Source organism: Pan troglodytes, chromosome 6, assembly GCF_028858775.2.
Source record: "Pan troglodytes isolate AG18354 chromosome 6, NHGRI_mPanTro3-v2.0_pri, whole genome shotgun sequence".
Taxonomy (NCBI): Eukaryota; Metazoa; Chordata; class Mammalia; order Primates; family Hominidae; genus Pan; species Pan troglodytes.
The window spans coordinates 50,023,230-50,049,333 of NC_072404.2; the positions used below are offsets into that span (position 1 = coordinate 50,023,230).

A 26,104-nucleotide genomic window follows, 5' to 3' on the forward strand; every position below is an offset into this window, starting at 1 on the left:
AGAGGCGGAGCTGGTCGGGCAGGGCTGCCAGGGGCAGGATGCTGTCCCTTTTATGCAGTGAGCAGTGCTTTGTGACCCCACCTCCAGAACGCAGTAAAAAAGGCAGGATGCCTTCTAGTGCCGCCTTTGGCAGACGTGGACTGAGGAACTGTCTATTCCAGCACTGGGAGGGGCCGGCTGGTGGAGCTGTGGGTCCCTGAGGAAATGGCCAAGGGCCAGGGCAGTCCCTGGGCAGATGCTGCAGGCCTGGGGGTTCCAGAGCCCATCCGAGTGCCAGATGTCCAGCTGTAGCCTGGCCCCCTCCATTCCCGGGCCCTCAGGTGGCTATGTACACAGAAGTGAGTGGCCTTGGGCTAGTGCCCACATTCTCCTGAGGGACAGAATCCCTGATCCACCAACCCCTGGAAATGCCATGCAGAGCCCCCAGAGAGCCAGACAGCCCTGGGCAGCCAGCCAGCTCCCCCCATAAAAGCCCCAGGCCAGGCCCCGGACACTGGTGTCCTGGGTCACTGTTAGCTCCAGGAATAAGTACCCTAGAACCCCTCGAGAGGCTGGACACTGGATAGCCACAGTGAGGAGGGGTGGTGGGTGGAGGGCCAGTGGCAGGCACAGCTGCCCTAGCCAGGACCCCCAAGGCCCGTGTGCCTCCTTCCAAGGTGCCCCAAGCCTGCTCGCCTTCCCTGCCCCCAGCCTTAGTTTTGGTAATCTGCAAAACCAAGGGCCCTGCCCTGGGTGCTGCTCTCCCAGTGCAAAGTCCCTAACTTTGGTGTGACCCTTACCAGAGTCAAGGCTGTCTGGGCCTGGCTCCTTGTGACATCCATCGCCATCTCTCCGAGGGGCTAAGAGGTAGATGCTTTGGGAGGCAGAGATGCTTCTGCCTGCTGAGGCCTAGCACATGCTGTAGCCTTGGAGCGTAAGGCCCGCCGGTGGCAGCAACGGCTGCTTGGATGGAGAGCTGCCTGAGGCTGGCAGCCCAGGGCTTCTGCACTGAAAGGGCTCAGCCTGGCGGCTGCTCAAATACTCTGCCCCCTGCCATGGGGTCAGAGGCAGGGCCAGAAAGGGAGGGTAGGCCCATGTGGGGTAAGAGTTGACAGGGCCACGGGGACAGAGCCATGGGGCAGCCGGCCACACTCTGTGAACATGGGGTAGGGATTGCTGCCCGGCAGGAGGGGGTGTGCAGAGCCAGCCTACCCATCTTCCATTCCTCAGCCTTGTGCGGGCAGAAAGTCACCAGGCTGCCTTGGCCACAGAACACTTACTGAAATGCCCTTGGACAGGGAGGGGTTCCTAAGGGGGCCTGGCCCGCGCCGGTGCAGGTCTGGACTTGCTCTTGGAGGCAAGGGGATCCCCAGTGGATTTTCATCTGCAGAGAGGTTCGATTTGCATTTCATACAATCCAGGGGTCTGTATGGAACTTGGGGAAGGGGTAGTGGAGGAAGGTGGCCAACTGATCAAAAACAAACAAAAAACAGGGGTATCATTCTTAATTTTGTGACTGCAAAGTCCAGGCCTCAGGCTTGCTTTGGGTGCCTCCATGGGCATAGACCATGACTTCCAGGCTCTGGCCCAGGCCTCTCCTTGGGCTCACCTGGGAGTGACATCCGCATGCTATGTACTTGCTGGCACCTGCCAAAGCCTGCTAAAATTAGCTGGAGCTGGCAAGTGGGTCGGGGTATGGAGGGTGCCTTGTCAGAATGCCAGGTCTCTCGCCAATGGCCAGAGTGATCACTCCCAAGAAAGCCCTTGATACAATTGATCCCTTTCCCAATATAGAGCAGAGATGGCCTCATCAGATCTCATGTGACAGGCCACTGACCCCCACAGCCCCCAGCTCTGAGCTACTGTTTGCTCATGGGGGCAGGGCTCACACCCAGGTTTGGAGTGGCACTGGGGCCTTCTTCTGGTTCAGCCAGGCCAAGAAGCAGCCACCCAGCGAGACTTGCCCTTCTTCTGGGCCAAGCACACAGCACAGGGGAGGAGAATCTAGATTCAGTTCTCAAGAAAGGCTGAGGATGTGTACAAAGCCTGAAGCTGAGGCAAGTGGGCCCCCTTTCTTGGTTGACTGAACTGCCAGTGCCCTCTCTAGCCTCTATTTAGAGCAACAGGCATCCCCTAGAGTTCCTTTCTGGGAGCCACCTGCTGATATTCATTGGCATCCATGAGGCCAGAAAGCAGCCCAACACCCCTACTTCCCCACACCATCTAATTCTCCGGGACCAGATTCTCATGATTCATGCCAGCCCTCCTGGGCACCCACCCTTGTCCTGTCTCAGTGCCTCTTCTTCAGGATAAGGGGTGACACCAACAGTCTGTACTGCACTGGAGTTGACAGTCATTGTAGCAGGAACAGTTCCTGCTTTCCAGGAATTTTGGAAGGGCAAGACTGTCCAGAACCTGTCCAGAGAAGAGGGGCCAAGAAGGGGAGGGCCTCAGAGATGATGGCTCATGGAGGATGACCAGGACATGCTTAGAGTCTTCAGTAGCTCAAGGGCTGTCCCGAGGAGGATGGATGAACATTGTTTCTGCTTAGAGCTTTCTAAAAAGACAGAACTGTGCAGCTGTGGGCTAGGATGTCTCAGTAGATAGTGAACTCCCCTTTTCATGGGGAGAGAAAGACAACAGCAGAATCAGAAGGGACCTTGCTCTATGTCCCTGTGGTACCCCCATTTCTTAGTTGCTCAGGGTTCTGATTGACAGACATGACTTGATTTTCTTTTTCATTCATCAAAAGAAAATAATGTGACAAGTTTGGTGATGGATATTCAAGATGATTAATTCTACTATCAAAAAACGAGACACAACCCACATACCCAACTACAGGAGGTTGGTTAAATAAATTATGCTACACTTACATGTAGTCATTAAAAATGGTAAGATTCATCTGCTCTATTGGCATGGAAAGATGTTCATGACATACTGTTGAAAGGGAATGTGTAGCTGCCCTTGAAGCTGGCCTTCAATTAGCCCTGCTTCTGGTATTCACCCCATGGTATAGTCCCTTCCATGCAGAATAGGTCTAGCCTGTGTAACTAATATGATAATGCAGAAATGGTGGAGTATGACTTTGGAGCCTAAGCCAGAAAAGACCCTGTGGTTTCTGCCTTGTTCTCTCCTGGACTGTTCCCTCTGGGGGAAGCCAACTGCTATGCTATGAGGTTGCCTACAAGAACTCTGGGAAGATCCATTGAGAAGAGGCGAAGCCTCTTGCCAATACGCAACTCCAACTTGCCAGCCATGTGAGTGGACCACTTTGGAAGCAGCTCCTCTGGCCCCAGTCAAGCCTTCAGGTGATGCAGCCCCAGCCAACACCCTGACCTCAGGAGAGACACCAAGCCAGACCATCCAGCTAAGCTGCTTCTGAATTCTTGACCTACAGAAACTGTGTGAGATAACAAAGGTTTGTTGTTTCAAGCTACTATGGTTTTTTTTAAAAACACTTCATGAAATAAAATTTTGTTATTACAGAACAAATAAGTTTAGAAACCATTTTCTATCTTTTAGCATATGGTCCAGACATAAGACAGTGTCATACCACATTCTTGTCATCATAATACACGGAAAGGTGAAGCCACTAAGTTTTGAGGCAGTTTGTTATACAGCAATAGATGACTAACACAGGGGAAGAACAGGAAACATAGTATGATCCATTTTTGTCGTATATACGATATAGATAATATATGTATTGGGAGGAAATATACCAAAATGGTGACAGTAATTATCTTGATGATGGTGGTATGAGGATTTTAATTTATTTTCCTTTTTGCTTATCTGTATTTCCTACCTTTTCTGCAGTAAATGGGTATTAATGGAGTAATATTTAACAATGAAGTTAAAAAAAGAAAGGTTGAGCCTTATCTGCCATTTTGCACAGAAGCAAGCCTGGAGGCCCAGATTCTAAAGGGTAGAGGTTCACAGTTAAATGAGCCAAACTGCTAGACCCCATATGCCATTGGGAAAGATATTGGGAGCCAGGAAACCAGGGAACCCAAAGTGTCCGCCCTTCCACCACTGGCCTGTTCCCTGATACCCTCAGTACCAGCTGGGCGCCAAGTGTGGGCACGCTGATGCAACAGGGCCTGGAGGTCAGCATGATGTTGCAAGTGTTTGCTTACAGCAGGGTAGACTTGAGACCGGCTGTGCTCTTGTGCTAAGGGGCAGGCTAAGGGCCTGGTGAGTGGGAGGGTGTTAGGCAGTGGCTGATGGCCAGGACGTCAGGGAAAGAGGCAAGGGGAGAGCCGAGAGACAGCAGAGCATGCCAGGATCAAATGACCACAACTAGTGTGTGCCCTGTGGCTTCCACATGCCAGGGGATGTGCTAGACCCTTTAGATGGATTGAAACTGGCCGGTGAGCTGAAGGCTGTCATTTTATATGCAGGGAAACTGAAGCCTATGGGAGTTAAGGGATTTACTAGGATGCAACAGCTATGAGCGACTTGGCTAAGATTCACCCATGGGTCACTCTGACTCCAGGATTGTTAACAGTTTGGTCTTCTCGACTAGATGGGGAGGGCTTCAGGGTCAAGCATATGCTGGGGGACAGGAAATATCCTTTGGGGCTTCTTCCATGCTGGAGATGTTCAGAGGCTTCAGCTGAAGCTGGTGGAGGTGGACACAGTGGTATCCACAGAGGTCAGTTTTGCCCCAGTGTTTGCCTCTGTCAACACATGGAATGGAGCCTGGGGCTGGGTGTCAGGGATAAAGCCTAAGGCCAGCACTGTTGGGGTTGAAGAGCAGAGCATGAGTAAGGGTGCAGGGAGCAGCCCTGTGCATTGCCTAGGGAGGGGTTAGGAGAATCATCCAAGACTCTGTGCTGAGAGGCAGGATAACACTGGGGTAACACAGAACTGTAGGATCTCCAGCCTGAGTCTGGAGACTGGCTTTGCCACTCACTGGCTCTAGGGCCTTGGGCAAATTCCTTAATGTTTCTAGGCCTCAGTAAGGGGCAGGCAACAATTCTACTACCTCACAGGGCTGTTGAGAGGATTCAATGGGATAATGCAGGTAAGGCTCTTGGCACATACAAGTTGTTCAATAGTTTGTAGCTGTTGTTGCTACCAAAGGATATTTTAGCCCTTGGGTCAGAGTTTAAGACATGGGCTGTCCCCAGCTCTTGATTTATGGCAGATCTAATGCCAAACTCCTACCCCAATGCATACTGATTATTTCTGTGTTTTAAGGAGACAGACTAGGTGGCATAGACTCTTTGATGCTAGTCCTACAGTAAATCAATGAAGCTTTTTGTCTGAAAAGAGTTACTAGGGAATGATCCTCATGAAGCTGGCAACGTAGGAAACTTCAGGAACTGGTTCCTCTATCTAAACAACCAGCAAGTTAGAAAAGAAAAAAATCCTGTAAGAGTCAACTCTTTCAGAATTCTGGAACCTGATTGGACACTTACAGCAACCATGGGAGTGCTCGATGAAGGGAGAGGCATGCTGATGGCTCATAAGTGAGTGGTGTGGGCAAACCAGCTACCATCCTGCATTCTTCAACATTCCTGTGGCCATGTGGACAGTAATTGTGTTCCTAGAGCAGCTGGCTGGAGCAGGAATGGGCAGAAAGGACCTTGTCTTCCAGAAATTTGGAGAATCAAATTTCTTTTGTTTATCTGGTGGTTCCCTGAGGGCTCAGAGTAGAGCTTGCCTTTGTTTCTGCCCCTTCAGGCAGCAGCAGCCTTCCAGGTGGCATCTATCAGAAGATTTTTAAAAAGGTACATACATGCTAGGTTTTTTGTTTCTTGGGTTTTAAAAAAATCTATGCATTTAAGGAATGCTCTTCCAGGTCATAGGCTGACTGCAGAGGCACCAGAACAGAAACGTCAGTGACCAGACACGAGAGAATACATACTTTGCAAAAATCATTTGGAAAAGTCACTATACAAATGGACAACTGCAGCCCTCAACAAACAACAAAACCAATCTCAAAGGAGGGGGAGAATCTGGCTTCAGAATTACCACATTTTACTACTCAAAATGTTAAGTTTTCAACAAAGTATTACAAAGCAAATAAAGAGGAAGATATGGCTCTCTAACAGGACAAAAATAATTTAAAAGAAGCTATCCATAAGGAATTTTAGACATTGGAATTACTAGTCAAAGACAATAAGTCAACTGTCTTAAATATGCTTAATTAACTAAAGAAAACCATGGACAAAGAACTACAGGAAATTGGGAGAGCAATGTATGAACAGATGGGGAATGACAATAAAAAGAATTTATTAAAGAGGAACCAAATAGAAATTCTGGATCTGAAAAGTACAATACTGAAATGAAAAAGTCACTGGAGGGGTTAAATGGCCAATTTGAGCAGGCAGAAGAAATAATCATTGAACTTGAAGAAAAGGCAATTGAAGTTATCCAGTCTGAAGAGCAGAAAAAAAGAAAGAAGAAAAATGAACAGAACCTGAGGGACCAGTAGGATACCATCAATCATACCAACTAAGTATATGGGAGCTCCAGAAGAAGAGAGATGGAAAGGGGAAGAAAAAGATATTTGAGAAATGGTGAAATAATTTCCCAGATTTGGTGAAAGACAAACGTACACATCCAAGAAGCTCAATGAAATCCAAGTGGGATAAACTCTAAGAAATTCACACTGAAACACATTATAGTCAAATTGTCAAAAGACAAAGACAGAGAGAGAATCTTGGAAGCAGCAAGAGAGAAATGACACATAGCATACATACCAAGGATTTGCAATGAGTTTAACAGATGATTTCTCATTAGAAACCAAGGAGGCCAAATGGCAGCTGTAATAATAATTACACTTTAGGCCAGGCATGGTGGCTCATTCCTGTAATCCCAGCACTTTGGGAGGCCAAGGTGGGTGTATCACTTGAGGTCAGGAGTTCAAGATCAGCCTGACCAACATGGTGAAACCCCGTCTCTACTAAAAATACAAAAATTAGCTGGGCATGGTGGCGGGCACCTGTAATCCCAGCTAACTCGGGAGGCTGAGGCAGGAGAATTGCTTGAACCTGGGAGGCGGAGGTTGCAGTGAGCAGAGATTGCGCCACTGCACTCCAGCCTGAGTGACAGAGGGAGACTCCATCTCAAAATAATAATAATAATAATAATAACACTTTAATAATAATTGAAGTGCTGAAAGAAAAAAACTATTAACTAAGAATCTTATAGCCAGCAAAACTATTCTTCAAGAATAAAAAAGAAATTAGACATTTCAGATAAAGAAAACCAAAGGGAATTAATTACCGGCAGGCCTGCCCTATAGGAAATGCTAAAGGGAAACATTGAGGCTAAAATGAAAAGACACTAAGTAGTAATTCAAAGACATCTGAAGACATAAAAATACACTGTTAAATGTCACTATATAGGTAAATATAACAGCAAATATTAATGTAGTTTTTGTTTGTGATTCTTGTTTTCCTGTATGATTTAAAAGGCAAATGCAGAAAATAATAATAAGTTTATGTTAGTGAGGATATAATGTATAAAAACATAATTTGTGGGAATAACAATATAAAGGAAGAAGGATGGAGATATATAGGAGTAGAGTGTTCATATACTATTGGAACTATTATTCAAACTAGCTTCTTATAAGTGTAAGATGTTAATTGCCATCCTCAAGGCAATCATTAGGAAAATAACTAAAAAATATGAGAAAAGGAAAGTGACACAGGATTTTTTCCTTGGTCACTTTGCAAGCCGGGGACCTTGGTGATGCCCTGCCCAGGCCTCACTTGGCCATGCTACCTGCTGCGGGAGATGGCCCACCAACCCGTGCTGCCCAGACCAAGTCTGGCTTGTGCACTGGTTCCCGAGTTCTTGTACTGCACCCAAGAAAAATGAGGATACGCTGACAATCAAAGAGGGAGCAAGGTGAGAGTTTCATTGAGTGATGAAAACAGCTTTCAGCAGAGAAGGGATACAGAGGTGGTCCCCCTACCTGAAGTTGGCAAAGTGCCCCCAATGTGGCTGATTCCAGGGCTTTTATGGGCTCAGAATGGGGGAGGGGCAGGCCATAGGTAGTATTGGAAAAGGCAACATTCGATTGGTTAAAAGGGATTATTTAGAGGGCAGGCAAACAGGAATGGAAGTTCTCACTCTGGATCATGGGTTTCATCTGGGACCAGCAGTCCGGTCTTTCAGCCTTCAGGCTATTTTTTGGCTTGAAGGTGGGGTTTCATGGGGGAAAAGCTTCTATCTGCCAGGCATTTGGCTGCCTCCTGCTGCTATCAAAAGGAGGAAATAATCAAAATGTAACAACACGGACACAAAATCAAGAAGTAAAAAAAAAAATCCAGTAATGGAGGAATTGAGAAACTTAAAAATGTATAAGACACACAGAAAAAAAATAGCTCAGTGGTAGAAGTAAGTCCTTCCTAATCAGTAATTATTTTATATATAAATAGATTAAACTCCAGTTAAAAGGCAGATATTGGCAGAGTGAATAAAGAGAACATTATCCACCTATATGCTATCTACAAGAGGCTCACTTTAGATATAAATATAGAAGAATTTTAAAGTAGAAGGATGGAAGAAGATATTCTATGAAAATAACAACCAAAATGAGAGTTGTGGTGGCTGTATTATCAGCCCAAATAGATTTTAAGTTAAAAAAAAAGTCTCAAGAGACAAAGAACATTATATGTTGATAAAAGTTTTCATCCATTAAGAAGATATAAAAATTATAAAGAACAGAACACCAAAATACATGAAACAAAATTTTGCAACATTGAAGGGAGAAATAGAGTTCTACAATAGTAGTTGGAGACTTTAGTACACTACTTTGTTTTTTGTTTTTGTTTTTGTTTTTGTTGTTTCTCGAGACAGAGTCTTGCTCTGTTGCCCAGGCTGCAGTGCAATGGTGCGATCTCAGCTCACTGCGACCTCTGCCTCCTGGGTTCAAGTGATTCTCCTGCCTTGGCCTCCTGAGTAGCTGGGATTACAGGCGTGTGCCACCATGTCCAGCAAATTTTTTGTATTTTCAGTAGAGACGGAGTTTCACCATGTTGGCCAGGCTGGTCTCAACCTCCTGACATTGTGATCCACCCTCCTCGGCCTCCCAAAGTGCTGGGATTACAGGTGTGAGCCACCGTGCCCGGCCACTACTTTGAATAATGGATTAAACAACTGGACAGAAGATCAATAAGGAAAGAGAGGACTAGAACAATACTCTAAACCAATTAGACCTAACAGACAGACATATACAGAACACTCTGTCCAACAACAGCAGAATGTGCATTTTTCTCAAATGTGCATGGAAATTCTCAAGGATATTTTAGTCACAAAACAAGTCTTAGTAAATGTAAAAAAATTGAAATCATATAAAGTATCTTTTTGGATCACATGAAATAAAACTAGAAGAGAATAACAGAGGGAAAACTGGAAAACTCACAGATATATAAAATTTAATCAAGACACTTTTAAACGACTCTCAATTGCAGGGAGGGGGAGAGAAAGAACTCAGATTATTAAAATCAGGAATGAAAAAATGAAAGAGTGAACGTTATTACTGACTTTAGAGAAAAAAAGGACTATGAGAGAATACTATGAACAATTTAGTATTGTTTGTTGGCTTACCCAAGTTAGATAAAATGGAACTTTAACTTAGGTAAACTTGGATAACTTAGATGAAATAGAAAAATTCCACACATGAGCTACTACAACTAGCTCAAGAAGAAACAGAAAATCTCATTAGACTAATAACAAGTAAGGAAATGGAATTAGTACTAAAAAACCTCCCAACAAAGAAAATCCCAGGACCAGATGTCTACACTGGTAATTCTACCAACCATTTAAAGAAGAATTAACACCAATTCTCTCAAATTCTTCCAAAAAATAAAAGAGGAAGTAACACTTCCTGATTGATCTCATGAGGCCAGCATTGCCTTGATACTGAAACCAGACAAAGATACTACAGGAAGAAAAACTACAGAGTAATATTTCTTGTGAATATAGATGCAAAATCCTCAACAAAATACCAGCAAATAAAATTCTTCAGTATTAAAAAATTTGTTTTTAGTGATGAGGTCTTACTCTGTTGCTCAGGCTGGAGTGCAGTGGTGCAATCATGGCTCACTGCAGCCTCAACCTCCTGGGCTCAAACAATCCTCCTGCCTCAGCCTCCTGAGTAGCTAGGACTAAAGGTGCACAACCACCACATCAAGCTAATTTTCTTTTTTTCTTTTCTTTTCTTTCTTTCTTTCCTTCTTTTTTTTTTTTGAGACGGAGATTTGCTCTTGTTGCCCAGGCTGGAGTGCAATGGCATGATCTTGGCTCGCTGCAACCTCTGTCTCCCAGGTTCAAGTGATTTTCCTGCCTCAGCCTCCTGAGTAGCTGGGATTACAGGCATGTGCCACCACGCCTGGCTAATTCTGTATTTTCAGTAGAGACAGGGTTTTTCTATGTTGGTCAGGCTGGTCTAGAACTCCCGACCTCAGGTGATCTGCCTGCCTCGGCCACCCAAAGTGCTGGGATTACAGGCGTGAGCCATCATGCCCAGCGCTAATTTTCAATTTTTTGTAGAGATGGGATCTTGTTTACTTGCCCAGGCTCTTCTAAAACTCCTGATTTCAGGTGATCCTCCCACACCAGCCTCCCAAAGTGTTGGAATTACAGGCATGAGCCATGGCACTCAGCCTCTTCAGCATATCTTCAGGTTATGGTTATGGATTATACACCATAACCAAGTGAAATTTATCCCAGGAACACAAGAATAGTTCAACATGCAAAAATTAATGTAATGTACTACAATAATGGAATAAAACAAAGAAACTACATGGTCATATTGATTGATGCAGAAAAAGCATCTGACAAAACTCAACACCCTGTCATCATTGAAACAAGAAGAAAATTTCCTCAACATGATAAATGTCATATATGAAAACCCCATAGCTAACGTCATATTTAATGGCAAAAGACTTAAACTTTCTTCCTAAGAGAGGAACAAGACAAGAATACCCACTTTTGCCACTTCTTTTCAACATAGTAGTGGAGCAATTAGGGAAGACATTTCTAACCAAAGCAATTAGGGAAGAAAAATAAATAAAAGGTATCCATACTGGAAAGTGCTATGGAAAGAATGTGTCCCCTCAAAATTCATATATTAAATCTGCTGTGTGATGATATTAAGAGGTGGGGCCTTAGAAGGTGCTAGGTCATGAGGGTAGAGCCCACATAAAAAGAAAAAGAGCCCTTATAAAAAGAATACCGGAGGACAGGCACGGTGGCTCATGCCTGTAATCCCAGCACTTTGGGAGGCCAAGGTGGGCAGATCACGAGGTCAAGAGATCGAGACCATCCTGGCCAACATGGTGAAACCCTGTCTCTACTAAAAATACAAAAAGTAGCTGGACGTGGTGATGGGTACCTGTAATCCCAGCTACTCAGGCGGCTGAGGCAGGAGAATCGTTTGAACCAGGGAGTCAGAGGTTGCAATGAGCCAAGATTGTGCCACTGCACTCCAGCCTGGTGACAGAGCGAGACTGTCTCAAAAAATCAAACAAAAATAACAAAACAAACAAACAAACAAAAAAGAATCCCAGAGAGCTACCTTGCCTTTTCCACCATGTGAGGACACAGCTAGAAGGTGCCATGTATGGACCAGAAAGCAGGCCTTCATCAGACAGTGAATTAGCTGGTGCCTTGATCTTGGACTTCTCAGCCTCCAATTTATGGCATTTTGTTACAGCAGCCCAAATGGACTAAGATAGAAAGAAGGAAATAGAACTATCTTTATTTCAGATGACATGATCTTATGTAGATAGCCATAAATAATCCCCCAAAATATTTGAGCTAATATCTGAGATCAAATTGAGCTAATAAGCTAACTCAGCAAAGTTGCAGCACACAAATATCAACACACAAATATCAGGGTTTTTTTATATCTTAGCAACAAATAACCCAAACAGGAAATTAAGAAACAATTATGTGAAATTAGGGAACACTTCACACTGTCATTTAGGAATCCAAGCTTCTACTTTATGGCTCCACCCACTCCCTAAAGCCTCATCATTATCTGCAGCTAGCCCACGGAAAGGTGAGAAAGAACATGAAGAAGCCACCCTCTTCTTAGGAGCCTACACCTGGAAATGGAAATGGTATATGTTGCTCCACTGAAATTGCATGGAGACATCTCACTGCGAGGGAGGCTGAGAACTACAGAACAGCTGGCCAGCTGTTGCTGGCATTGTCCTCACTGTGGACAAAGAGGACATGGGTTTGGGTCTAGAGCTAGCAACCTCTGCTATGTTCCCTGGATTCCTAAATGACTGTGTGGAGGAGAACCTCCCAGCTGATGAAGAACTGCATTTGACTATTATATGGGCAAGAAATACAATTCTACTATGTAACTGTATTTCACGTTTTGCTGTATTGGTTACTGCAGTGAAGTGTTCCCTAGTAACTACTCAGAATGATGGTATCAATGACCAAAAATATGTTGGAAGGGGATACTGGATCACTCATTATTCAATGTTTCTTGAGAACCTAATTTGTGCTTAGTCTGAAGTTAGAAAAGTGATTAGTTTTTAGTTTCCAAGGAGCTTACCATCTAGCAGAAGAGACAAACGAACAGCTTAATACAACCAGATACCAGCGAAGCTATGTCTTTGGGGACATAAGGAGACTGATAGGTTTCATTTTGTTTTGTTTTCTGAAGGCAAAAGAGCAGGATTTCTTTGATGCACTGGGGGAACTGGCCAAGAAGGGAAGGATATTCCAGATAGAGAAACCAGCAGGACAGTGTCAGGGGTGTTTAGAGAAACACAAATATTTGAGTGGCTCATACTTAAGGCACACCAAGGGAACACCTAGCAAATGAGGCGAGGCAGACGAGAAATAAACAACAGAGGGGAAACCAAAATATTCTGTCTGCTCAGAAAGAGAAAAGTGCTGCTGTAAATGGCATTTGGGCCAAAGGGGAAATCTGCATTGCATTACAGACCATTTATAAATGAATAACCATGAATGTACAAAATATTAAAAGTATGGCTAATAGCCAAAGCTGTCTCAGAGGAACATTTATGCCCATAAAGGCACTTACTATAAAGTAAATGAGGGCTGGGCATGGTGGCTCACTCCTGTAATCCCAGTATTTTGGGAAGCTGAGGCAGGAGGATCACTTGAACCAAGGAGTTTGAAACCAGCCTGGGCAACATAGTGAGACCCCATCTCTACAAAAATAAATAAATAAATAAATAAATAAAATATTAGCCAGCTGTGGTGGCATGTGCCTGAGGTCCCAGCTACTCAGGAGGCTGAGGTGGGAGAATTGCTTGAGCCCAGGAGGTCAAGGCTGCAGCGAGCCATGATTGCACCACTGCACTTCAGCCTGGGCTGTCGAGTGAGACCCTGTCTCAAAAAAATAAACACAATAAAATAAATGGGCAATCAATGAGCAAGATTTGGTAATCTGATCAAATATAACAGAGAAGACACTAATAAACAACTATAGGAAATGGATGATTTTCAAAATATAATATAATATAAATTATCAAAATGACTCAGGAGGACAGAAAAACCTGCACAGATGGATAACAATAGAAGAAAAGTTAACAGATGTGGAAAAATCTTCCTCTAACAAGAGTGTCAAGTCCAGCTAGGTTTTTTTTGAGATGGAGTTTTTCTGTGTTGCCCAGGCTGGAGTGCAGTGGTGCTATATTGGCTTACTACAACCTCTGCCTCCCGGGTTCGAGCGATTCTCCTGCTTCAGCCTCCCAAGTAGCTGGGATTACAGGTGCATGCCACCACGCCCAGCTAATTTTTGTATTTTTTGTAGAGATGGGGTTTCACCATGTTGGCCAGGCTGGCCTTGAACTCCTGACCTCATAATCCACCTGTCTCTGCCTCCCAAGTGCTGGGATTACAGATGTGAGCCACCGCGCCCGGCCAACAGCTAGTTTTTAAAAAACAAATATGGATACAGAAATGTCCAATGCAAGGCCCCAGCCAAGGACGAGGCAGAGTCATCGCTTATTGAATGAGGCGGTGACAGGCAAGACCTGTGGGCTGTCAGGGAATGTATGTGAGGGACACAGAGCTGGGACACTGAGTCCTGCATTCATGTTTATGACAACACAGAAACAATGGGTTGGAAGAATAACATCATAATAGCTCACGTATACTTTGTGCCAGGTGCTGTCCTAAGCTCTTCTATGGATTAATTTATTGGATCCTCACAACAGCGCTATGGAGAGATAAAGTAAGTTTCCCTTGTGACTCTTGCTAATACAAGGTCCAAACCCTGGCACTCTGTCTTCAGGGCCCACCTTGTGTCACTGAGCCATCCTGCCTCTGGCTAGCTGGGGGGAGGGAGAGACAGGCTGAGATGTCATTGCAGGAGCCACAGTGATGGGTGAGGGGTACTGCTGGGCAGTAGGTAGTGGGAGGAGAGGGCTGCAGACCCAGCTCACAGACACAAAAAAGGGATGCAGGCCCAGGGTGCTTGTTAGGACCAGGGTAGAACCAGTCTCACCTCTTAGCAGACACACACATGAATAAACATCCAGAACATATAAAGAATTCTTCCAACTCAATAAGATGGTGACAAGAACCCAATTTTTTAAAAACTCACCAAAAATGCCCACTAAGCATACAGAAATATCTGCAACATTATTATTAGTCAATCATAGAAATGCAAATTACAACCACACTGACATATCACTACACAGTCACCAGAGTGGCTAATATTTAAAAGATGGGTGAAACCAAGTGTCGGGAGGAGGATGTGGAGCAATTGGAATTCTCAAACACTGCTGATGGAAATGCAACATGGTACAGGCCACGTTGGAAAACAGTTTGACGTTTTTCTAAGTTTAAACGTACGCTTAACCACACGATACTACTCCTAGGTATTTATCCCGCCAAATGAAAACCCCTGTCTACACAAAGACTTGTACTTGAACATTCACAGCAGCTTCACTCATCATAGCCAAAGCCTGGAAACAATCCAAATGCCCATTAGCTGGTGAATGAATAAATGGATGAACGCACCGTAGCACAGCCATACAGTGGAATACTCACTGCTCAGCAATGGCAAGGGAGGGAGGATTGACACACTGCTGAGCTAGGCATTATGTTAAGTGAAAGAAGCGAGACACAGAAGACTATATTCTCAGTGGTCTCATGTATAGAACATTCTAGAAAAGGCAAAACCAAGGGGACAGAAAACAGACGAATGATTTCCAGTGGCTAGGGTGGGAGAAGTGATTGACAGCAAGAGGTGGGGCTGAGGGAATTATTTGAGTGATGGGAAGATTCTGCCTTAATGGTGATGGTGGTTATATAACCATATACATTTGATAAAACTCATCAAACTGTACACTTAAAAAGTGAATGTTACTGTATGTATATTATATGTTAATTTTTTTTTTTTGATGGAATCTCCGTTTGTTATCCAGGCTGGAGTGCAGTGGTGTGATCTTGGCTCACTGCAACCTCTGCCTCCCGGGTTCAAGTGATTCTCATGCCTCAGCCTCCCGAGTAGCTGGGATTACAGGCACCTGCCACCATTCCCGGCGGGTGCCAGTGAAGCCATTGTTCCAGCTCACTCAGTGGGACTTGGGACAGGAAACAGGAGATCTGGGGAGCTGGTGGGATGCTTACTAGCTACCTGACCTTGGATGAATGATTCATTCCTCCAGAGCTTCTGTTTCTTCACCTATGAAAAGGGAGAAGATGCCACCTCATTCCAAGGAGCTGCATGGGGACTAAAGGAAAAATCTTGACACTCAAACCCAATTTTCTGTTGTTACAGGGCCAAGGAGCTCTGGGCCTGAGAGGGGAAGAGTCTGGTCAGCATTGCCCAGTATTATAGCTGGATGTTTGCCCACCAGAACCTCATGTTGAAATTTGATCCTCAATGTTGGAGGTGGGGGGCCTAATGGGAGATGTTTGGGTCATGGGGGCAGATACTTCATGAATAGATTAATGCCCTTCCTTGGGGGCAGGGTGTGAGTTATTTCTTACTCTATTAGTTCTCAAGACAGCTTACTATTAGGAAGAGGCTGGCACCTCCCTGCCCCCTCGTGCTTCCTCTCTCACCATGTGATATCTGCACATGCAGGCTCTGCTTCACCTTCTGCCATGAGTGGAAGCAGACTGAGGCCCTCATCAGAAGTAGGCATTGGTGCCATGCTTCTTGTAGAGCCTGCAGAACTGTCAGCCAAATAAACCTCTTTTCTCTGTAAATTATCCAGCCTCAGGTATGTCTTTACAGCAACACAAATGGACTAAGACACCAGGACCCCCTGAAAATCAGCAAGGTCCTTGGCAAAAGCAAGGCTATCCAGCACGAGCCTCTGCTTCTCCTTCTTCTTTCTTCTTCGTTCTTCTTTCTCCCTCTCCCTCTCCTTCCCTTTCCTTCCCTTTTTCCTTCCTTCCTTCCTTCCCTCCTTCCCTTTTCTTTCTTTCTCTTTCTTTCTTTTCTTTTCTTTTTCTTCTGCTTCTGCTTCCTCCTCCTCATCTTCCTCCTCCTCCTCTTCCTCCTCTTCCTCTTCTTCCTCTCCTTTTCTTCTTCCTCTCCTTCTTCTCCTCCTCCTCCCTCTTCTTCTTCTTCTTCTTCTTCTTCTTCTTCTTCTTCTTCTTCTTCTTCTTCTTCTTCCTACTTTCTTCTTTCTTCTTTTTCGAGACAGGTCTTGCTCTGTCACCCAAGCTGGAGTGCAGTGGTGTGAACATGACTCACTGCAGTCTCAACTTCCTGGGCTCAAGAGATGCTCCTGCCTCAGCCTTCCAAGTAGCTGGGACTACAGGTGTGCACCACCACACCTGGCCAATTAAAAAATATTTTTGTAGAGCCAGGGTCTTGCTATGTTTTCCAAGCTGGTCTTCAACTCCTAGGCTCAAGCAGTCCTCCCACTTCAGCCTCCTAAAGAGCTGGGATTACAGGCATGAGCTATCAGACCTAACTGCTTCCCCTTCTTCTTCAGGTCTCAGCCCAAAGGTCACTTGGAGAGCATCACTGTATTAGGCTGTTCTTGTGCTGTTATAAAGAAATACCCAAGACTGGATAAATTACAAAGAAAAGAGGTTTAATTGGCTTAGTTTTGCAGACAGAACAAGAAGCATGGTGTTAGCATTTGCTTCTTGTGAAGCCCCTGGAATCTTAAAATCATGGCAGAAGGAGAAGGGGGAGCAGGTGTCTCATGCAAGAGTGGGAGCAGGAGAATGAGAGGGGGCCAGGCTCTTTCAAATAACCAGCTCTCATGCGAACTCACTCATCACCAAGGGGATGGCACTAAACCATTCATGAGGGATCTGCCCCCATGACCAAGACACCTCCTTCCAGGCCCCACCTCCAACATAAGGAATTACATTTCAACATGAGATTTGGAGAGGACAAATATCCAAAGTATATCAGTCACTATCGGAAACCACTTCGTGTTCTATTTGTTTATTGTTAATTGTCTTTGCCCTCTAAGAGGCAATGCCCAGGAGAACAGGAACCCAGTCTGTCTCATTCAGGTCTCCAAGACCCAGGGCCTGGCCCATCGTGGGCTCTCACTGCTCAGCAGCTGCTCTATGACCTGCAGACCAATGCGGCCTTGAGCTGTTCCCCAAGACCAGGCTCTGGTCTCACTTTCCCAGCATCTTGTGACTCAGCACTGGCAAGGTCTCTGGGCTAGCCCCTGGGCTGCAATAGGAGCAAAAATGGGGCAGTTGTCCATGCGTGCTCCTAGGGGTGGGATGGATACATTCTTGCCCTCTAACATCCAGTTCCCCTTCCTTCTTGCTCATGGAACCTCTGTTTTATTCAGGGGTCAAGTAGTAATGGACCCAGCACTGGGGGCTGAATACCCTGGACAAATTCACCCTGCTGTCTTCTGCTAGAGCTGGCTTCAGGACAGTGAGATGTGAGAAGGAAGGCCTCTGGGGAGATATGGTGGGGGATCCCCTTCCCTTCTTGTTTCCAGAACATTTTTGGGTTTGTTTGTACCTCCTGTGCCTGTGGCGGCATCTGGCAGATGTGGGGAAGGTTAAGAGAATCTGGAAAGCTGACCCAGAGCCTGACACCGGGCTGAGAGCTGCCTGCCTCTGGACTCTTTCTTATGCGCTTTGACAATACCTGTTGGTGAATCCAGTTTTAGTTGGGTATCTGATACAGCCTAGACAACCCTAACAGACACGGTGGGCTTAACAGGTCGTTCTGTTCAGCTCCACGTGAGAGGTGCTCCAAAGAGATGGAAACGAGGCGTAGTGGGCACAAAATGTAGTTACCGTTTACAGGGTGGGGTTTGGAAAAGCAGGTGAGGCAGCAGCTGGGGAGGTGGAGCTCCCAGCCAGGTGACCAAAATCCAGTGCTGTGCTGGAGAAGGGTTAGCAACTGGCTGTCCTGGGAAGCAGACCTGACTGGCAGCATTTGCTGCCTTCTGTGTTGTCGGCACTTCACCTGATGTCACTCAAGGGGGAGTTGAGCAGAGGCCGTGCCAGTGCCCCTCCTGAACTGCAGCTTGGAGCCCTGGGTCTGTCATAGAATCACCCGATGCTTCCCTGCTCTGCCTGCCTCCAATCCAAAGATTTCCTCAACATCTGATCCTCCTGACCCACCCGGGCCAACTTGCCCACCTCTGAGAGGCTGCAGTTCTCATGGGGATTGGTTGCAGATGCACCCACTGGCTTGACGTGGTGGGCTGGGCTGTGTCTGAAAGGACTGAGGGAAGCAAACCATTCCACCCATTGCCTTTGTCCAGCATTACCAGCCCAACCAGCCAAACTCAGGCCAATGCTGCCCTCCTGGATTTTCTGGGAGGGTGAACCACATGCATGTCCTTTGCAACCACATTGAAAATCTATTGGAGAGCTAATTTACTAATCGCAGGATCACTCTCTAGGATTACAATACTCTAGGGTTTTAAATGAAAAACCGTATGATGCCCATCTGAAAACTCCATCTAATCCCCCCAATATCACAAAACTCTCCACATATAGCAATCCACAAAGGACTTCTGCATAATGTAATGTATTTAAAATACCAAGTACCTAATGATATAATCCCTGAAGAACTCAGCAGTGGGTACATTTGTATGTAGTACGTGATGACCCTGTTCATTTCAGATGCTGTAGGAGATGCTATGGGTGCCTGCTGGGCCCCTGTGCCTACCCCCAGCTGCCCAGGGCTGAAGAGAAGAGCTGGACTTCTTTCCTGGGACTTACTCCTGATCTACAAAGTTACTTCACCTAGAAATACCTGGGAAGTTATGCCCTTCCCAGGGCTGGCGGAGAAAACACATTATGTTATGCACAATTTGGGACATATACTAAAAATGATTTGTTGTTTATCTGAAATTCAAATTTAACTGAGTGCCCTAATTTTTTATTTGCTAAAGCTGGCAGCCCTAGCCTTTCCCCAGAGGCCTCCAGCCAGTGACTGACTCGTGTAGGAGCACAAAGGCTGGCCCCTGCCTCAGAGGGACAACTCTGTGATGTCATTCACGTTTGAGAGCTCCCTGCTGGGTCAGACTGAGGCTCAACTGCTGCTGAATCTGTACCTTTGCCTATTTCTACCCCATCTCATCCTGAGAGCACCCTCCCACTCAATCACAGGTGCCAGAATCCTTATCTCAGGCTCTGCTTCAAGAACCTAACACAGTATACCAGGAGTGGTCCTAGAAATCAGCCTATGAGGGCGGGACTCTGGAGTTGGATCACTTCCCAGCTGGTTGCCACCTCACTGGTGGTAGGAGTACTGACAGTCTCTGGCACATTGCAGCAGTGGATCGCCAAGGCCCTGCCTGTGGGGAGCGGGGATGGGGGTGGACAGGGAGGTACTTGCTTACTCAGTGTCTCTGGCACCGAGGGTGTGGGGGAGATGCTAACCCGAAAGACTATGTCACTGAGACCTGTGGATCAGTGGAGTGATGCATGGAAAAGAGAAAATGGCAGGCTCAGGTCTATCGATTTAAAGCCAAGCCCGAGAGCCAGAGGGTCTTCTCGGCAGTGTTTAAAGAGACGCTTGTCTCCTGTAGTGAGGCAGGCAGAGCTGGAGACCAGGCACAGGACTCAATTGTAAGAGCAGTAGCAGAACATCAGCAAGGGCTGAGTCCTCCACCAAGGCAAGCCACGGCCCTGATGGGAAGGAGTATACACAATGGTATGCTGGGAAATGGCTAACAATCTGCTGTCTAGAGATGCGGGATGCCCTGGTTTGTAGCATTTTCTGATTTTCATGGTTTAAATACACCCACCATGGCCCATTTCCAGCTACCGACATAGTGTCACTGAATGAAGATTTGGAAAGAGATGTGTACTACTGGCTTTCTAATGTGCTAGTGAGTACACTTGAGAATTTTGAATTCCCAGATTCCCACGAGCCACCTGCATCTACAGAAGTAGTCTTGCTGTGAGAAGGAGGCCTTTTCTCTCTTGAAAAGTATGCAGATGTCTGAAAGAGACAAGTGCCCCAGGAGAAAATGCATGCCTTCCTCAGGATCGGCCCCTACCTCCCCTCCTGGCCACAAGGAGGGTCAAATCTCAGCATGGCCCAACTTGGACCTGTCAAGGAAGAAGAAAAAAATTGTATGCCAAAGGAACTCAGTCTTTGGCTAACAAGTACTAGCAGGAAGTGGGAGACTAGATCCCAAAAGTGCTGGATCTTATGCTTGCAACAGTCCCAAAGGTGCTGGATCCTGTGATTGAGACCAGATCCTGAAGGTGCTGGACTGGGGCAGGTGGGATATCAAGAGGATAAGGGGACTTTGCTGATGTGGGAGCATTCTCCTATGATGCAGGATTTAACATCCTAGCAAGGGTCCCAAGAGAGGGCTCTGATATATTGCTGGGGTCGCTCTTGGTAGCTTAGAAAAAGCAACAGCTCGATTAAATGAAGCAGGGATGCTTGAGTTTACATGGTGGGCCAAGAGGAAGTGATCAAAAGGATAAAAGAAATGGGGCAAAATATAACTGACCTACTCTATAAGATCAAAAAGCCTGTAAGCTGGCTATGTTCCCTGGAAAGGCAGGGAAGACACTCTGCTTCCCAGGCTGTAAAGAATCTGCTGGTGTCGGGCACATGGCTGAGGCTCAGTAGGGCTGTCCTCTGTAGACCAGAGTTGATGGGAGACAACTCTTTTTCAGAGCTTCTCCCCCTAATGGCAGTGGGGATGATAGATCACTTAAGCGCAGAGACCAGGGGCAGCACTTAGAAGCACATCAGAAGCAAAGTGGGAATAATTATCATATTGGGCACCAAGGTCAGACTAACAACTAGAAGGGATTAGCTTATAGGGGTCTAAGGAGAAGGCTAATAGAGTGTTGGATTCTTAGGGGCCAGAAAGGATGAACAGAAGGCCAAGGTCAGTCACCCCAGTGGAAAGTTATGATGGAAAGGCACAGTTTCCAAACCTCAGCCAGTTCTCGAACCAGAACCCATTGACTGAAAGAGGGACTGGGTTCCCATGAGGAAAGACTCTGTAGCACCACAGCAAGTGTGTATAACAGGAACCTATGGCTATTTATATTCGACCACACTGAGTAAGGGTAACACTCAGATCTTTTGATAGTGATTTTATAGCAATTCACACTTTTTTTTTTCTTTTTTTGAGATGGAATCTCGCTCTGTCACCCAGGCTGGAGTGCAGTGGTGTGATTTTGGCTCACTGCAACCTCCGCCTCCTGGGTTCAAGCAATTCTCCCTGCCTCAGCCTCCCGAGTAGCTGGGATTACAGGCACCCACCACCACGCCCAGCTAATTTTTGTATTTTTTAGTAGAGATGGGGTTTCACTGTGTTGGCCAGGCTGGTCTTCAACTCCTGACCTCAGGTGATCTACCTGCCTCAGCCTCCCAAAATGCTGGGATTACAGGCGTGAGCCACCATGCCCAGCCAGCAATTCACACTTATATCTAGGGTCCCAAAGTGCTGTCATGGCTGTCCTAGTAGAGTGCAGGCTTATTGGGGTAAGACGACAAATATAGTTCTGGCCCAGGTATGTCTCACATTGGATCCACTAGTTCTGTGTATTCACCCAGAAATCATTTCCTTGGATCCCGAATAAATCATTGGAATGGATATACTTAACCATCAGAAGAGCCCTTACAATGGTTCCTTGATTTGTAGAATAAGCAACATATAGAATAAGCAAAGGCGAAGTGAAAATGCTGCATTCCCACCCAGCCAAAACAGAAAAACACAAATCTGGAGGGATGGCAGAAATTATTGCCATTCTCAAAGACTTAAAGGATGTCTAGTACTTGTTAGCCAAAGACTGAGCTCCTTTGGCATACAATTTTTTTCTTCTTCCTTGACAGGTCCAAGTTGGGCCATGCTGAGATTTGACCCTCCTTGTGGCCAGGAGGGGAGGTGGGGGCCGATCCTGAGGAAGGCATGCATTTTCTCCTGGGGCACTTGTCTCTTTCAGACATCTGCATACTTTTCAAGAGAGAAAAAGGTGATATGATGGTCACATCATATCAACCTTTCATTCTCCAGTTTGATCTCTGCAAAAACTGGTTGGATCAGTCCTGACCCTTAGGCTATGTGATTGGCAAATCTGATGATACTCTGCATGGAATGTGAGATTAGGCCCCAACAGGAGTCACTGTCCAAAACCCTAGGGCTCTGGACCAAGGTCATGCCATCTGCAGCAGAGAACCAAACACCACTTGTAAAGCATTTCCTGGCATGCCACTCAGCAGAGTATCTGACCATAGGACATTAAGTGACCATGTGGCCATAACTGCCCATTATGAGTTTGGTGCTGTCAGACCCACTAGGTCATAAGCCATCCATCATAAGATGGAAATGGTATATCTGGAATCAGGTTTGAGCAGGTCCAGATGGCACAGATAAGCTGCAGGGACAGGTGGCCCAGACCCACCTGCCATCTACCACTGTTGCACGAATATTGGCCCCTGTGCCTCTCTTTCACTCACATGCAAATATGGCCTCCTGGTGGGGGGTGTCTTTTGTCTAGCTGCTGGAGGAGGGAAAAACCCATCTATGCGTTGATCATGGATAGGTTAGTTTGGAATGTTGATGCAAGCTGGAAATGGACTTCCGCTGTACTTCAGCCCCACTCAAGGTGGCCCTGAAAGACACTGGGGAGAAGAAATCCTCTTAGTAGAGTTTTGGAGGGTGCACCTGCTTATTCACTTTGTGTGGAGAGAGATGTGGCCTAAGGTAAATATAGACTCATGGACATTGGTGAATAGCTTAGCTCGTTCTTCAGTAGCTTGGAAGGAGCAACATTAGAAGATTGTGGAAAAGTGGTGGCATGGGGAAAAGTTGTAGAGCTAAACCTGTGTGAGTGGGCACAAAGTATGAGACATTAATGACAGCCAGAAACCACTTCTTGTGGAAGAGGCAATAATAACCAAGTGGATAGGATGGGCAGGCAGCTGAATGTCGGCCACCATGCACTCAGAAATAGATAATCATGGGGTCAGAAAAGGAAGCCATGCCTGTGCCCAGAAGCATACATTCCCTCTCATCAAGGCTGACCTAGTTTTGCTGCTGTTGAATGTAAGAACTGCCAGCAATAGCGACTGGTACTGAATCCCTGGTGTAACATTGCTCCTGGAGGAGACCAACCAGCCACTACTGGGTGACAAGTTGGCTAAATCGGGCCCCTTCCAACCTGGAAAGGGTGGCATTTTCTCTTGACTTGGATTGACATGTATTCCAGCCAGCAATGGACTTGCCTTTCCTACCCTCAGTGCCTCAGCCTGTCCTGCTAACCAAGGAATCACAGATAGGGTGGTGGAGCATCCTCTTGGAGGCACAGTGGAGCTGTCATCTTGAAGATGACACCCATGAGGAGGGCCCACTCTCCTCCAGAATGCAATATGCACTCTAATGGCTATGGGATGAGGCCATGTTCCTGAAAGGTAAAATATGTGGGTTTGGGAACCAAGAACTCTTCATCACTCTCCATGATCCACTTGGGAAATTTGTGCTTCCGCCATTCACAACTTTAGGTTTTGTGGGTCTAGAAGTCCTGGTTCTCAGAGGGGGTCCTTCCACCAGGTGATACATTAACACATTCACTAAATGTACAGCTACAATTGCCTCCTGGTCATGCTGTGCTTCCTTGTGCCAGTAGCCAAGCAGGTAGAGAAAGGTATTACCATCCTGGCACAAGGAGCAAAATGTGGCAATTTACCCTTGTCATTAGGAGGTAGGACTACTGCTACATAATGGAGCAGGAAGAATATGGCTTGCACTCAGATGATTTGCCAGGGTGTTTCTTGGTAGTCTCATGTCCACTTGTAATTGGGAATGGACAACTTACAACAACAATAGCCTGATAAAGGAATCCAGGATTCAGATGCCTCAGGGATAAGGGTTTGGCTCCTGCTCTAGGCAAGTCACCTAGACCAGCAGTGTTAGCCAAGGGGAAGGGGACACTAGAATGGATGGTGGGGATGGGGCATGATGGTGAGTATCAGTGACAGTCTTACAATCACCTGCAGAAGTGGGCATTGTAGTTCATCCCTCTGTTTCTCCAATTGTAAGTTTTCCCTGAAGCTGTGCCTGGATGGAGAGAGCTTAAAGTGGAAAGCAGTAGGTCTGAGCAGTCAAGGGGTGGACTGTAGTGCCTGCTGTTGGCGCCTCACTGGCCGACTGGCCTGCACACCCAGCCTTTAGCTGCAGTGAGCAGCAGCTGCAGACTGCTCACAGCTACACCTTTCTCCTGAGAGTTTCCTGGAAATGCCTGGAAGATCTTCCCTCCCCACTGGCCCTCAGCTGGTGGCTTTGATACAGGTACAATAGGCTGGCCCCTCTCCCAGGAGGGACAACCCTGTGATATTCTTCATGCATCAGAGCCCTTGTGGAACCAGACTGAGGCGGACTTAAGCTGGACCTGCCTTTTTGACTGGCTTCTTACCTCTCGTTTTCTGTCCCCCCAACTTCCTTATAGCTTCTGCTGACAGCGCTCCCGCAAACACCATTTTCCAAGAATTCCAATCTCAGGCTCTACTTCTTGGGAACCTGACCTAAAACAGATACAAATCATGTTTTCCCTTCCTACTGTGCAGGCTGGCAGCAGACAAACGATGCAGGCAGGCAGTGAGACTGAGATTGGGTCCTCCTGTCGGAACAGCTGGGATATGATGTCCATGCCCTCTCCCAGGACCCAGGTGGAACTTGAATACTGATTCATCATACTCACTTTTCATTTGGAGAGTGAATTTTGGGTAAATGACTTTGCAATCCATGAAAGCGAATACTCAGAATGTTTTCAGGTAGCAGAGGATCCCTGTACTTCCAAGACAGAGTGTTCATTGAGATCAGCCTCACAGCCGTGCCCTCTGGATCACAGCCCAGGAGCATGGAAAATCCCACTTCTTGGCCTCTCCAGCACTCCCCTTTCCTACTTGTTTATTGGCAGGGCTGATAGTTGCTGGTTGTCTACAACAAAGATCCCACTAGGAGGGGCTAATACTCAGGTATTGCCAGGTAAGGAATGCTGTGAATATCACTCCAGGTCACAAGTGCTTGTGTTAGGGGACTCCTGGGACTAAGAAGGGTTTGGTAAGAGTAATCTGTGTTGAATCTAGCCTCATTTCCTTTTTCTTTCTTTTATAGTTTTTAATTTTTTGGTAATAGAGAACTTCGAAGTAAGTAAAGGAGATAGTATAATAAACCCTGATGTACTCACTGCCTGATATCAATAATTGCAACCTTAATTCATTCTAGTATATTTTTACATGTGTTTCAGACTGAAATAAAGGGAGATGTTCAGCCTCAGGTGTAGAAGCAGTGAGACAATTTCCCACCACGGAGGAAGATGAAGAGCAGGAGAGGAGAGGCTGGCGGCTCCCAGGAGCAGATCACCTGCCCCCACTGCAAGGCCCCTGTATGCTCAATAAACTGACCCTTGCGCAGAGACTAAGGCTCACTTATTGGAAACTATTATTTTTACAGTTACTAAGTAATTAACAAGTGATGCATAGGGCTGGTCAGTTATGTGACTATACGTGCGCGTGTGTGCACGCACGAGTGCATGTTTAGTTCATTACAGAAACACCACCATTTCTTTGTAATCAGCTGAAATCACCACTCATTAGTGGGCCTCTCGTGGGCTATAACTGATTTTACAGCCACCTGTCATTTCTTTTTTCTTTACAACTTTGTGCGTTTGTGTTTTTCATGGCATGCTCAGGGTACACTATGTTCTGCACGCAAGCAGGGGGCTGCACGGGCTC

At 46.2% G+C, this 26,104-nt stretch overlaps 1 protein-coding gene and 1 long non-coding RNA gene across 4 annotated transcripts in view; one reads left to right on the plus strand and one right to left on the minus strand.

Annotated features, from left to right (window-relative positions):
• The window catches only part of GCK (glucokinase), a 45,001-nt gene that overhangs the window by 14,022 nt on the left and 4,875 nt on the right, over positions 1-26,104 (minus strand). The window contains exon 1 of one of the 3 annotated variants that reach the window (XM_016957384.4): positions 780-1,001. The exons of 1 other annotated variant lie outside the window; for it this stretch is intronic. In XM_016957384.4, coding sequence (XP_016812873.2) covers positions 780-827 — 48 coding nt within the window. In that variant the 5' untranslated portion in view covers positions 828-1,001. Of the gene's footprint in view, positions 1-779; positions 1,002-26,104 lie in introns of those variants that run through there. One more of the 3 variants, XM_016957382.4, reaches the window with a different exon arrangement.
• Positions 14,073-25,787, plus strand: LOC107975785 (uncharacterized). Its single transcript, XR_001719224.2, has 3 exons — positions 14,073-14,164; positions 24,935-25,093; positions 25,618-25,787. It is a non-coding gene; the product is annotated as an uncharacterized LOC107975785 (long non-coding RNA).